General features: G+C 29.7%; 1 protein-coding gene across 2 annotated transcripts in view; it reads left to right on the top strand.

Moving 5' to 3' along the window:
- LOC139485572 (beta-1,4-mannosyltransferase egh-like) overlaps positions 1–13,222 on the top strand; it is a 34,639-nt gene extending 21,417 nt beyond the window's left edge. Inside the window, exons 2-4 of one of the 2 annotated variants that reach the window (XM_071270166.1) lie at positions 1,792–1,853; positions 6,371–6,445; positions 11,673–13,222. In XM_071270166.1, coding sequence (XP_071126267.1) covers positions 11,695–13,083 — 1,389 coding nt within the window. In that variant the 5' untranslated portion in view covers positions 1,792–1,853; positions 6,371–6,445; positions 11,673–11,694 and the 3' untranslated portion in view covers positions 13,084–13,222. Of the gene's footprint in view, positions 1–1,791; positions 1,854–2,936; positions 3,046–6,370; positions 6,446–11,672 lie in introns of those variants that run through there. The other variant, XM_071270167.1, reaches the window with a different exon arrangement.
- The last annotated feature ends 460 nt before the right edge of the window (positions 13,223–13,682 follow it).

Raw genomic sequence — 13,682 nt, 5'->3', positions numbered from 1 at the left:
AACCACCATCTCCCAAATTATTCTAGGGTTATAAAAGTTGTCACATTTTGTTACAGGAAAAATAACATAGATTTGTTAAAAAATTGCCTAAATATAGGACATGTGAAAAGTTATAATTGATATCCTGTGTGAAATTTGAATGATAAATTAGGTTACAGTGGAATAAAAAATTTAAATGGGAGACAAAAAAGATTAAACAGCTCCACCAGTAATTTTCCAATAGAACGATGCTTCTGTATTTTTATTGTGATTAATTGGTAATTACTTTAAGAATATGGTAGAATGTAATTATGTATAGGAAAATCAATTTATATGTGTTATTTTACATGACTTTTATTTAATGCCTATTCTTGACATCATTATCAAATTAACAAACAAAATCCTCGTAAGAGAATCTGTCAAAATATCAGGTTGAATTTTTAAACTGGAAAAATGAATTCTGGGAAGCACTTAAGTGTTAGGTCAATAACTATATCTGGTATATATATATATGCAGTTGTAGTAACATTGGCACAGGGGAGGATCCAGCCATTTTAAAAAGGGGGGATTCCAACTACAGGTCCCCATTCAAATGCATTAATCGTCAAAAAGGGGGGGGGTGGGGTATCTGCTACTGTTGGTTCATCTTACTTCCATAAAGTTTATTTAGCCATACTTCCTCTGTTATTGTCTTTTGTCTTTAAAACTTTTGGTTAGATTACATGTTAAAATTAGTAGTTTATAATTCAGTTTAAGGGAACCACTAGTGATAGGTCAATGATATCTGGTAGGCAGTTGTATTAACATTGACACTTAATTCTCATTCCCATAGAAATTATTTGACTGGACTCCCTCTGTCATTGTCTTTTGTCTTTGAAACTTTTAATTAGTTTACATGTTAAATGTTTGTGTTTAGGACAGTTTTAAGGGAACACCTTATTTTAAGTCAATTGTATGGTATGCAATTGTATGTCATTGACATTTGTCGTTTCCATGGGGGTTGTTTTGGCCTTGCATCTTCAAATCATGGTTCATGGACTTTGAATGGTTAGCATGTTTAACATGCCAAAGTATTCTGCTTTTCTAATTTCAACATTTACATTATATTATAAAAATTACATAAACATGTAATTAGTTAGACACATTTCTTTGTCGACTTATTATTGTATACATTTATATTGTAAAAACTTTTACATATTTTCTCAATTCAAAGACAACGACTTTAGATTAAAAATTGAATTTGCAAACAAAATATACTTAACATACATAAATAGTTTAATTTTGGATGTTACATGTTTTCTGATTGGCTGACGTTATTTTGTTATCAGCCCATAGACATAATTTAGTCATGTGACCGTGACGTCATCAACGTTTTTTCATGGTTTTCTACGGTTTAAAATGGAATTTAGAATTAAATTATAAGAAATGACTGTAATATTTTTTCTGTCTATTCGAAATAACATAAAAAATGTGGTGCACACTGTTATGCTATGCACATTATTCAGTGTGCACCAAATTTTTTATTTTAATTCTTCATAGACAGAAAAAATATTACAGTCATTCCTTAAATAAAATATGCAGAAAATTAGCATTTGTTATTTGGGCATTTAAAGTTCTACTGAGGTTTTTAGAATCAATAATCGTAAATAAATTCCATAAAGATTCTAATACATGAATTGATTTCCTCCATAAAAGGTGATATCAATGTTTGCCCTTGATAATCTTGGTTATACACCTCAGATTTTATGAGTACAAACATAAAATTGCAATGTTATCAGTACTAACGTCTTTTAATCACTTTATCAATTGCAGATAAGAAATAACCAAAGCAAATATTAGGGAGGATTGTAGGTGGTGTTAGTCGTCTAATAAAGGTGAGCTACGTTAAATTATTGTACATGTATGGTCACAGGTAAATGAAATTTTGTTTCTATTTTCTGATTAAGGTATTCAAAACGAACATGAACAAAATGAGAAGACATTTCTTCCATTTTTGAATTGTTACTGTATATATTTTGCTATTTAAGAATTGATATGAGACCCACCATGACATTTCCAGGCTTAAGGGGTATTATTGAAAAAAACGATACAGATAGAAATTGACAATTTATCTGGATCATGAATGCATAGTTATTTTATTTGTCCATAACCATTTTTTCATAAATAATAAACTAAGCAAAGAAAGATAAACAAAATCAATGAATCGTTTTCAAAAATGTTTATATATTCCTAACTTACTGTATATTTTCTTGCACTATCTATATCAAAGAAACCAGAGAATTATTATACATGTATGTCTCTCAGGAAACAAAACATAATTCAGATGTTTTCTATATTACTAAAGGGTTCTTTCTTTAATTTAGAAAAAAATAGAAACATATTTTTCAAACAGTTTAAGAGCTTATTATAAAAATAATATTTCACTATTGGCAATCAGATTTTTGTTTAAAGTTTTCATAATCAGCACAAAAACATAGCTGATGTATTATCTCTTGAAAGTCAACCATTTTACCTAATTTGAATCTTACTACAGTGTTTTCACCCAATCTTTAATTTGACCCATACATAGATTAATGTTGTGTATGTTACCATCATTATTCAGATGTTAAGGTAAACTGTGAAAAATTTAAGAAGGGTGTTGCCATCAGTAAGAACAATTTTTTGACAGATTCTCCCCCCTCCCCTCCTTTCCCCCTTTTAAAAAAAATAGTTCTTATACCTGTAAAACAATGATTTACAAATCTTTTTAATCTATGAATATTATAAATCATGCATACCTAGAAAAATCATCATTATAAGATTTTACATGCTTGTCTGTCTATTGTATTTATAACTAGATCAAATTATATAAGCAGCTGCATTCTAGAGAGGTATTCAAGGTTATTCAGACAGCGTCTAGTCTAAAATATGCATGAAATGGTATTACATAATAATGAGAAATGCATTTTCAATTGTTTCTTAGGATATTTTGTAATTTGGATATATGTGTTTTAGTATGTTATAAAACAAATATGAGAATTGAAGTGATATGGTGAAAATGAATTGGACAGCTAATGCCCCTGTTAAGTAAGTAGTGTTTTGTTAACTTGGTATTCCAAAAGGAAAATCATGTTATTAGATTAGTTAAGGGTGGTGGACGGACAAGCAAGCTACTGCCAACAGTTTCCATGAACCGTTCAAAGTTCAATCAATGCTTTTCAATATCTGATATATATGTTAAAACTGTTGATGATCTTCACTTATACCCTTTAGAAATTATGGTACTTACCATATTTAAAAATGGCACTTTATGTTGTTTAGGTTCCATTTCTTAGTAAACTCTTTTACCCATGGTTTTAAATAACAGTACAATATGCAGTGGTGGATCCAGGGAGAGGGTTCCAGGAGTCGGAACCCCCCCCCCCTTTTTTTTGGACGATCAATGCATTTGAATGGGGACATATAGTTGGAACCCCCCCTTTGTCCTGGGTTGGGAACCCCCCATTTTTTAAATGACTGGATCCGCCCCTGAATATGTGTTGGTTCTGATGAGTTCATTTTGACAATTTTTACTTTGAGAAGTTATCGGTATATGTTTTTACCTAGTTCTATTAAATGTTTTTGTACACCACTCGACCAGTGCTTAAAAAAATTGTATGTTTTTGTTATTAATGAAAAATAAGAGAGATCAAGATATTTTAAAAGATACTTCCTCTTGTGCAATTACTTATAAATTGTTCAGACAATGCGGTTAAAATATTAATATGCTTGTGGTTATCAAGTTTGATGTTGAGGATTTTCAATTTTGCCCATCACTCATCAGGATTTATGGTCCCTTTTAGATTTAACAAAATAGGCTTAGAAATTATGGCAGGTCAAAAGCCTTACAGCACTTTTCAAAATACAGATTACCTGGTTTGCTGTGAATTTGACGGCATGTGCTAAAAGGTGGAGTGGAGCCGAGTGCTTGACTTTTGGAGTGGAGTCATGGAGTGAAATACTTAACATATCCAAAATTCAGTATCTATCTAAAATCATTTTAAATTGGTTTTTGTTAAAAAAAAAAAAAAAAATTAAATTGCAGCAATGGACTATGATATTATTATAAAATTAAATTTTTAATCAACATTTTCACTTTGATTTGATCTAACATGTTAATTTAACTGACTGTACTATTTAAAATAGTGTGTTTCCTCCAATTAAAATTAGATAGTGAAAGTGTATCTAGCCACCATCACCTGTCCATAGAACCCATAAAACTGTCATTACTATAACCTCAGAAACTAAATAACTTTAGTAGATGAAAAATGTTGTTGTTTTGATTTATTTGATAAAATAAACAGATGTTAAATCAAAATAAACCACACATTATATGTGCTGCATATAATGAAAACAAGACTGAAAAGCATAAATAAATTAATTGTATATATATTGAAGAGTTTTAAAATTTTGTATATATATTTAGATATATTTAGATACATGTAGATGTAATGGCCAAAATTTTATTGGACAGGTTTGATATTGAAAAAAAAATTGAGAAAAAAATCATTGATTGATCATTGAATAAAACTATATAATTTATGTCAAACAGACAAAGGTATGATTCTTGATTTAATAAAAGAACAGAGTTCCAATGTATAACCTGCGTTGCACATATTTTATATTTTCAAAGGGAATAACTCTTTGAAAAAATCGATCGTCCACATTATAGAACTTGCCCAAAATATTACAGATATTAACCTATAGTATAAATAAGTTTAATAAAAATCTGACAAGAATTGCACCCTTGAGAGCGCTACCAAGACTGAACGGACAGACACTGGACGCCCAGTATTTCCATGCCCCACACAATGTGATACGCAGGGGAGAGGTTAAGGGGGGTGGACAAATGAACAATAGATGTATATTGGCATGCCAGAGATACATAGATCTTTACCAAATTAGCAAATTCATATCTTTTTCAGTTGCAATATACAGAATCTAAGTGTCGTTTTTCTCGCTAAAGACTGTTCTGTTGATGCTTTTGTTTTTGAATATGCTAGTAATTTATAATTTTAACTTTGCTTTACATGTACAATTATTTACACCAGAATGTTGATAACTAAGGTAAAATTGCTGAAAGACCCTGACACATCCAAGGTGAATTAATATTGGTATAATTTACTTGAATGGAGTTAGACGCTGTTGAAACATTTATTCTGTGATTTTATAGGTACATATATGTATACAAAAATATCTTATAAATTGGTTTAATTTCAAAACTTTTTAACCCAAAACTCCACTCAAAAACTCAAGCACTCCACCACTCCACAACTCCACTCCACTCAACCTTTTAGTACATGCCGAATTTGACAGCTCATTCATTTTTGGTGGTTTGTCATTTCCACAGAGATTGTTTTGCCCTAAACCCTCAGTCAGGCCTGAAGGTTTATTGACTTTGAATGTTTTTCATAATTATCATGTTACAGTATTGTCATTTGCTTTATACCACAAACATTTTATATTGGCAAATCTTATCCTTGTGTCAACATTTTTTTTTTTATCAAAATGGGAAAATGACAAAACACAGTAAATTGTATTTAAATCTCTTCATCATCCATAACAAAATATTGGATTATTTTGCCTTCAGACACACTATAACTGAAAACATGAGAAAAGAATAATTATGCTTTGCAATTGGCAATCTATTACAACAGTTGCATTGCAGCACACATTTCAAGACACAAAGAATAGTCATAATTGTGCGTTCCTATAATTGTATGATGTTGTCGTTGTTGTTGGTGACATCGTTGGAAGACACATGTGGTTACTAGACAATACTGTAAATTCAGAAATGATTGCGTGCATTTATTAATGGGATTTTGTCATTTAAAACTTAAATGAGATTTAATTTTTACAATTTTGAGAAAAGTTCTGTTTAATTCATATAAAATATTTCAAATTGCGAGTTTAAACTATTGCGTTTACAACTCTGTCGCATTTTTCACAATAATAAAAACCTCACAATAATTTCTGAATCTACAGTAACTTCAGTAAGTGAATGGATCTCTTGGAAATTTTACCAGAAGGTTCAATACCACAAAAGGAAGGTAGTCAGGGTAAACTAATTTATTATTTATAAACAGTTTTAAAATTAACATTTAATGTATCATTTATTACAGCAGGAGTTATTTGAGGAATTGTTATGTTGTATTCTGATCACATTGTCACATGAGAACTGTATTCATTACATTTTTCTTGACTGTCTATCTATATATATATATATATATATATACGTCAAATTGATTTTTGTATATTCCCCATCAGAATATAATTCAATTAGCTGACAGAAGGTGTGATGATAATTGCTATAATTGTTCATTTTTACCTGTAAATGTTTCACCTTTCTGACGTCATATTTTTATCTCTATAGATATGGGTAGGAGACAACACTAACACAGGTAGCATGGACCCAGAAGATATCAAACTAGAACCAAGATAAATACATGTAGGTAGTATATTTTACTTGTATCAGTGAGTGACTTCATTATAAAATATGTATACATATAAGTATAAGTTATCAGGAAAATGATATTTTCTTTTATTTTTATTAGTATTTCAACACTTAGAGTACAAATGCACCTATGTAATGTATTAGTAATGAAATGCTCCTTAACTATAGTACAATTTTTGTACCATGATTTTACAATCTCATCCACTTTCCCCTTTCCCCCCTAATGTGACCTATGGTAATACTAATATTTACAGGTTTTTACTTACATGAGCAACATGAGGGTGCCACATGTGGAGCAGTTCTGTATACCCTTCCTGATCTTCTGTGTTTATCTTGTAAATATATTCTGATTTTTTATATTTTTCCATAGCATACTAATTGTTAAGTCTCTAAAAGAACTTGTAATATTTCTGCTGCTATTTTACTAAATATGTGAAATTTGGGTATTTGTGACTGATTATATTATTTAATTTAAAGAACTGGACTGATACAAAAGAAAGTTTTGTACCTATACTGTATGCATTAAAAGTACAAAACTGTTACTTTACATGTGTAAACTTGGCATATGATCCAGTACTTTAAATGTGAAATGATGGTACCCAAATTGTACAATTATTTTGAAGTACTATAAAGACCCACTTGATATACAGAGGGTGGAAAAATATTCCTAAAATGCCACATTTTTTTTTTAAAATAAGGGCAGTTTATTTAAAGATGTGAAACACAGTTCTACATGTATATATGTTTCCTTTCATGTGTAAATGAAAGATGTCACATTCAAAATTTATTGAAGTTGACAAAATCATAGTTCAAGTGGTCACATCATAACACTTTTATACATGTGTATATTCATTTAAAAGTTTGTTCGTCCATATGTAATTGCTAAGTATGACACTTGATACAGAAATAAATGTGACCTTCATTTAAACCTATATTTAAAAATTTGTAATCAGTTATAGAATGGAAGTAATATTTAGATATTACTTTCATGGTTATAGAAACGTGTGCTACCAGCTAGTCATTGGGGACCAAAAAAGGAAGATTTGAAATTTACTGTACATCTTTAAATTCTAATTAATATTATAAGAACATCTTTATGCTTGGGGAATATTTATTGGTCTGGAATTTTAGGTTTGAGTAGCCTGTAACCCTGTTTTTTACGCTGTCACAATCTGCTGAGGTATAGGTAACATATCCATATTTATCTGACCCTTAAGCATGTTAAGCCAGCAGCAATCTATCTGTAATTCTGAAAATAACATTTACTGCAAGCTTCACTAAGTACTTGAATTTGACAGAAAGGCATGAAAGAATGAAAAAAAAAGGATTTCTGTAAAAGCTATCATTAACTTTTAAAAATATTTTTAAACCAAGAATACAAAAAATGATCGTGAATAAAAGTAATGAATAAGAGTGGACTTTGAACTTTAACAGAAAAGATATATTCATGCAATTTTTGCAACAGGTAAAAATATGTTGCATGATTCATGTTTTTCTACAGACTCCTATAGCCATTGTCAGACATATGACTTCTGGATTTTTATATATTTGATATACATTGTATATGCGTTGGTGAGTTATACTTTTAACTTCTTATTATCTTTGATTACTATAATTATGTTATGCTATTACAATTAATATAACATCTGAAAACATCTACAGTTTTATTGCTACACAGGTATAGATGAATTTACAATGAATTCTTTAAAAAAAAATGTAGGGTTTGAGTTATCTCCCCTTATCTATTATATTTAAAAAAAAAAAAAAAAAAAAAAAAAAAAAAAAAAAAATTTTGAATCAATAGTAATTGGTTAAAAATAAACATAAAAAAATGTGTAATTTTTTTTAAATAATGAATTGATGCTACATCAAATTCACTAATTTCAGGAAAAAAAGGTTGATGTGGACTTTATAATTAAATAGAAAATATAAAAACTGGGTTTTTTTTCCTGAAAAACAAAAAATGTAAAAATATTTAGAAAATTGAATGAAAAGAAACATACAGCTGTGTAAGAAAGATTTAATTGTACATTTCCTTGCATTATAATTCTCATTGTTGGATCTAATTGATTTTGTTTGTATCAGTACAAAGTTAGACCATGAAAATATATGGTCATTGTAAATAGCATGCTGTTTATCCATTGAATATAACTGATTGCTAAAAATATTACATATAAACTGATATCTACCCCCTGGTTATTTAGTGTGCATGTCAATGAAATCCATAAACTTTGCAAAATACATTATGTGCAACATCTTGATTTATTATCTCTATTGTAATTAATTTTACTGAATATGATAAACATTTTAATCCCAGTTTCTAATCAGTTGTTTAGGTCATGTGATAGCTTTTAAACTTTTTCCTACTGCTAAAAGTGTGTTTTTGACAGGATTTTAAGTTTATTTTTTGTGACCCTTATCATTTATTATATTTTTGAAAAAAAGTAAGTGAAATCTTCATTTTGGCAAAGTATTAGAAAATCCTATCGTAGGAAATATATACAGATGATCCATCTCAAAAGTGTGTTTCTAACACTTAAAAATTTGTTTCTAACAGGATTTTAATTTATTTGTACTTTTATGATATTCATTTTGGTAAGAAAAGTATTTCATTTTATTTAGATTATCATGGTACGTGTGATTAATGTCAGAAATCATTTGTATTGATTTATCATTGCTTTCTTCTGTCACTGGGGTAATTTATTTATTTTTTTAATGTTCATTTTCGGTATTGTCCTTGAGCAAACACCTTGTTCGTTTACATTGTGCTACAACTATGGGTAGGATATTCATGTCTGACTCTGACTGAGAGTTAGGACAACAATGAACCATTGATTTCAATTTATTGCATGTTTGTTATTGCAAAATTTGTTGTAATCCTCAATTGGATCTTCTTTTTACTCTTTTAAAAATGTAAGTAACTAAACTTTGATTATCGGTATGTGTTTAATGGGTATGTTTTGCACTGTAGAGTGACTTTTAACTGATGTATCAATTTGAATATCAATTACATGTGGGAAATACAATTTGTTTTACCTAAACTAGAGGGAAATGAAAACTTGGCTCTATCCCACAACTTCTTTATTCTTTGTAATTCCATTACATGTATACTAGGTAAATATAGATGAGCTATTGTACTTTTCTTTCAAGTTAACAAATTCAATCTCTTAATAAGTAATTGTTGTCTCTCTGATTGAAAACTATTTTATGCTAGTGATGTATGTGTTAATAATGAGGGTTTACCTGTATTTGACCGCAAGATTTTTTTTTGAAAGGTTGTAAAAGTTCAAATTTATAAAATTGTGAAAAAATTTAAACAAATCCAAACGTCTACTTTATTTTAGTTTCTTGTGAAAAGGGATCATACAGTCCTATAATTATACCTTCTCCTTTTATAACATGTAAAAAGTAACCTAGTGTGATCGAAAAAAAAAAGCTTCAATGGGATTGTGAATTTTAAGGATGTGAATAAAGACACAATAAGAAAAACAGGAAATGTGTCACTTCCCTGTTTATTGTAATAACAAGTTTAAAATTGATACAGGGTGAGTGTAGTTTTGATCATTCTATAGTACTGCATGTGAAGTTGTTTATTTTCATGGTTTGAAGAAAATATCATATTTTCTTTGATACTAGATTTCAGCTTTGCTAAAATTTTCCGTTCAAGCATATATGAAATTAATATTTGATTGACAATTGCATTTCATGGTTCAGGCATCTATCAATGAAATTATTGAAAAATGATGAATCAACAATACTGGGTAGGTGCAGTTTAATCAGTCATAGTATAAAAGTATCAGTCAGAAAAGCTTTTTTAATCCCTCGAGTTTAATCAGAATGTTGGATTTTCTTATCTTTATTTCATAAAATGATGAAAATATTTTTAGTCTTGAATATGATAAGGCCAAACAAAAAGTATGTATGTTTACTGTCACATGCTGAAAAAAAACAGGGTAGGTAGGTAGTTTTTTTTTTTTTACATTGAGTCTAGGGGAGCAACTTTGTGACTAACAGCCCAAAGTTCCTAAATCATAATAATCATATGTTATTATGTACTATATGCTTATCTTGTGTATCTTTGTTGACATGAATAATCATTGATATGGTTATAATTATTAATAATCTCTTTTACAAAACATTGACTTTTTTCTAAATATAAAGCGTTTTCTACCCAGGAATAGATTACATTAGCTGTATTTGGCAAACCATTCAGAATTTGGGTCATCAATGCTCTTTAACTTCCTTCTTTATTTGGCCTTTTTAAATATTTTTATTTGGATCGTCATTGACAAGTTTTTTGTAGATGAAATGTGTGACTGGCATTCACATTTTCATCCCCAAGGTATCTATGATGAGTTTATTTATGAGAAAGAAGCTGTAGGCTAAAACTCTATGCTACAGTAAATTATGACAAAACTGTGTACACATCAATGATGGAATTAGATTTTACGATATCAATTTCTAGTTTCTCAGACTTTTTCTCTGTCAGTATCAATTTTGTAAACAAAAATTTCGACTGAAATTTTTTCAAGGTTGACATTTTCAAAAAGCGGAAGATTTCAAATTTTAACGGGAGGGATGGAAGAGGGGCTTAAAAGCGTGAGATTTTGACTCCCACCGGAAGAATCACATGTATGGAATATAATTAACTATTAATTGTTGTCAACACAATGTTATGTTTGATCCTGAAATAGTTTAACTAATGATTAATATCTAACGACATGACTGAAAAAAATAATATTTCAAAACAACATAAAAATTTAATTCAATAAATTATTAGGCAAAAGTATGGTAAAATTCTGTTATGTGGTGTAAAAAAGTTATTAGTTCCAAGGACAATGATATCAGTATTGATAAATTATTCAAAGAAAAGAATAGAAATCAATGAAATGACAAGTTTATCTCAGAGTTATATTACATATAACAGAATATAATTTCAATATGTATGGCATGTCGGTGCAGTGTTAAGTTGTAAAGTCCACACAATTTTATCGGGAACAATTTCCATTTCTAATTTCAGATCAACCAACTTATCAAAAACCATGGCTATGATTACCAGAAAAAAATTGAATGAGTACAATTATTTTCATTTCTAATTTCAGATGAACCAACTATTTCATTTCTAATAATAATTTCAAATAAACCGACTAGTCTCAAATCATGGCTATGATTAATAACTGGAAGATATTTGATTGTGTACAATTTCCATTTCTAATTTCAGATAAACCAACTAATCCAAAACCATGGCTATGATTACCAGAAGGATGCTCAACGTTAGACATTGTCTTACAGTGTTATTACTGCTAGCCATTTTGTTGATCTTCTGTGTCCTAAGTGGGGGATTGAGTTCTCCAGATAATTCTTTCGATCCTTATGAGGCCTATGGAAAATGGCCAACAATTATCATGTATATTATGAGGTACATGACACTAATTCCACTTCCATTGTCCATCTGCAACTTTCTAGGAATTGTCATGTTCAACACTCATCCAAGAAAACCAAAGTTAAAAATGTCCACATTATTTGGTCCTTTCATTTGTTTCCGTGTTGTGACTAGAGGAACATATCCAGATTTAGTGAAGCGAAATGTTGGTAGGAATATTGAAATGTGTTCATTGGTTGGCTTGGATAATTATATATTCGAAGTTGTAACAGACAAATCAATTGACATGCAGAAAAGTACACGTGCTCGTGAACTTGTTGTGCCGTCAACATACACCACTGCCAATGGTACTCTATACAAAGCTAGGGCGTTACAATATTGTTTAGAAGATGGAGTCAACATGTTATCAAATAACGATTGGATAGTACATCTTGACGAAGAGACTTTATTAACTGAATCTTCTGTCATAGGAATCATTAATTTCATTCATGAAGATAAATACCAGCTAGGTCAGGGTGTCATCACTTATGCTAATGAAGAAATTATCAGTTGGATTACAACCATAGCAGATTTAGTGCGAGTTGGAATTGACTTTGGAATTTTAAGATTTAGCTTAAATTATCTTCATAAGCCTCTATTTAGCTGGAAGGGGAGTTTTGTAGTTGTAAATGCAGGAGTTGAAAGAAAAGTCACTTTTGATTTTGGAATAGACGGAAGTATTGCTGAAGATTGTTTTTTCGCATTGACAGCTTGGAAAAGTGGTTATCAGTTCGGATTCATTGAAGGAGAAATGTGGGAAAAAAGTACGTTTTCACCAATGGATTATATTCGACAAAGAAAACGTTGGGTTCAGGGAATTATAATGACTTTATTATGTCCATCTATACCTCCAAAGTACAAATTTGGCATATCTTTCATGGTACTTGGTTGGCTGTCAATGCCGTTTACCGTACCAAACATTATATTAGTGCCACTTTGTCCACTGCCCATGCCACAAATAGTCAATTTTTTATGTGGTTTTATGGGTGGGGTCATGCTATTTCTATTTGTATTTGGTTCAACAAAATCTTTTAACTATAGACGTTTAGGTGTAGTTAGATTTTTATTTCTCTGTATATCACCAATTTTATTACTTCCTGTTTGTATAACTATGGAAACGTGTGGTATTGTATTAGCGCTACTGTCTCGGAAATCGGGTGGATTTCACATTGTTGCTAAAGAAGTGTCAGGACAAGTATTAGACGTTTAGATTTAAATCATTGTGATATTTATTTTGTTTTTTATGTCATGTACAATGTACTTATAGGAAATACATGTTGTATCAAAGTACTGGTACAAATTACATTATTTTGTACTCAGCTTAGAGGAAATCTAATGTATACTGTAATTTGTTGGAGAGATTAGTTCAATTTTTTGGCCAATCTAAATCTTTGTCTTTGAAAATATATCAACACTATTATCAGTCAGGGGACTTACTGAAATAAGTGATTTTTAAATAACATATTTGAGTAGCAAAATTGAAGTTTTGTCACAAATTGTGATTTTGTAGTTTTACCAAAATTTTAAACACATAGGTTTTAATAATATCTTTTCATTAATAAAATTGGAAAAAAATAACTTTTTTCTTCTTTTATGTAGCAAGGTTTATGCCTTTGATGCTATCATTTATCTGCAAATTCTATTTTAGTTGAAAAAATGCTATAATAATGGCTTTACATAATAAACTCATACTTTCTTAACAGATTTTTCCCAGCAGTGGGAGTATTTTTCCTGTAAAGTTCAAGGTTTCATCTTTCAGATTATGTAATAAAATTCTACTGTTCTCCATAAAAATTTCACTGTTGGGGG

The sequence above is a fragment of the Mytilus edulis genome, chromosome 8 (genome assembly GCF_963676685.1).
Source record: "Mytilus edulis chromosome 8, xbMytEdul2.2, whole genome shotgun sequence".
Classification (NCBI taxonomy): Eukaryota; Metazoa; Mollusca; class Bivalvia; order Mytilida; family Mytilidae; genus Mytilus; species Mytilus edulis.
The sequence above is the reverse complement of the archived record's forward strand: the minus strand, read 5'-3'. Positions and strand labels throughout refer to the sequence as shown.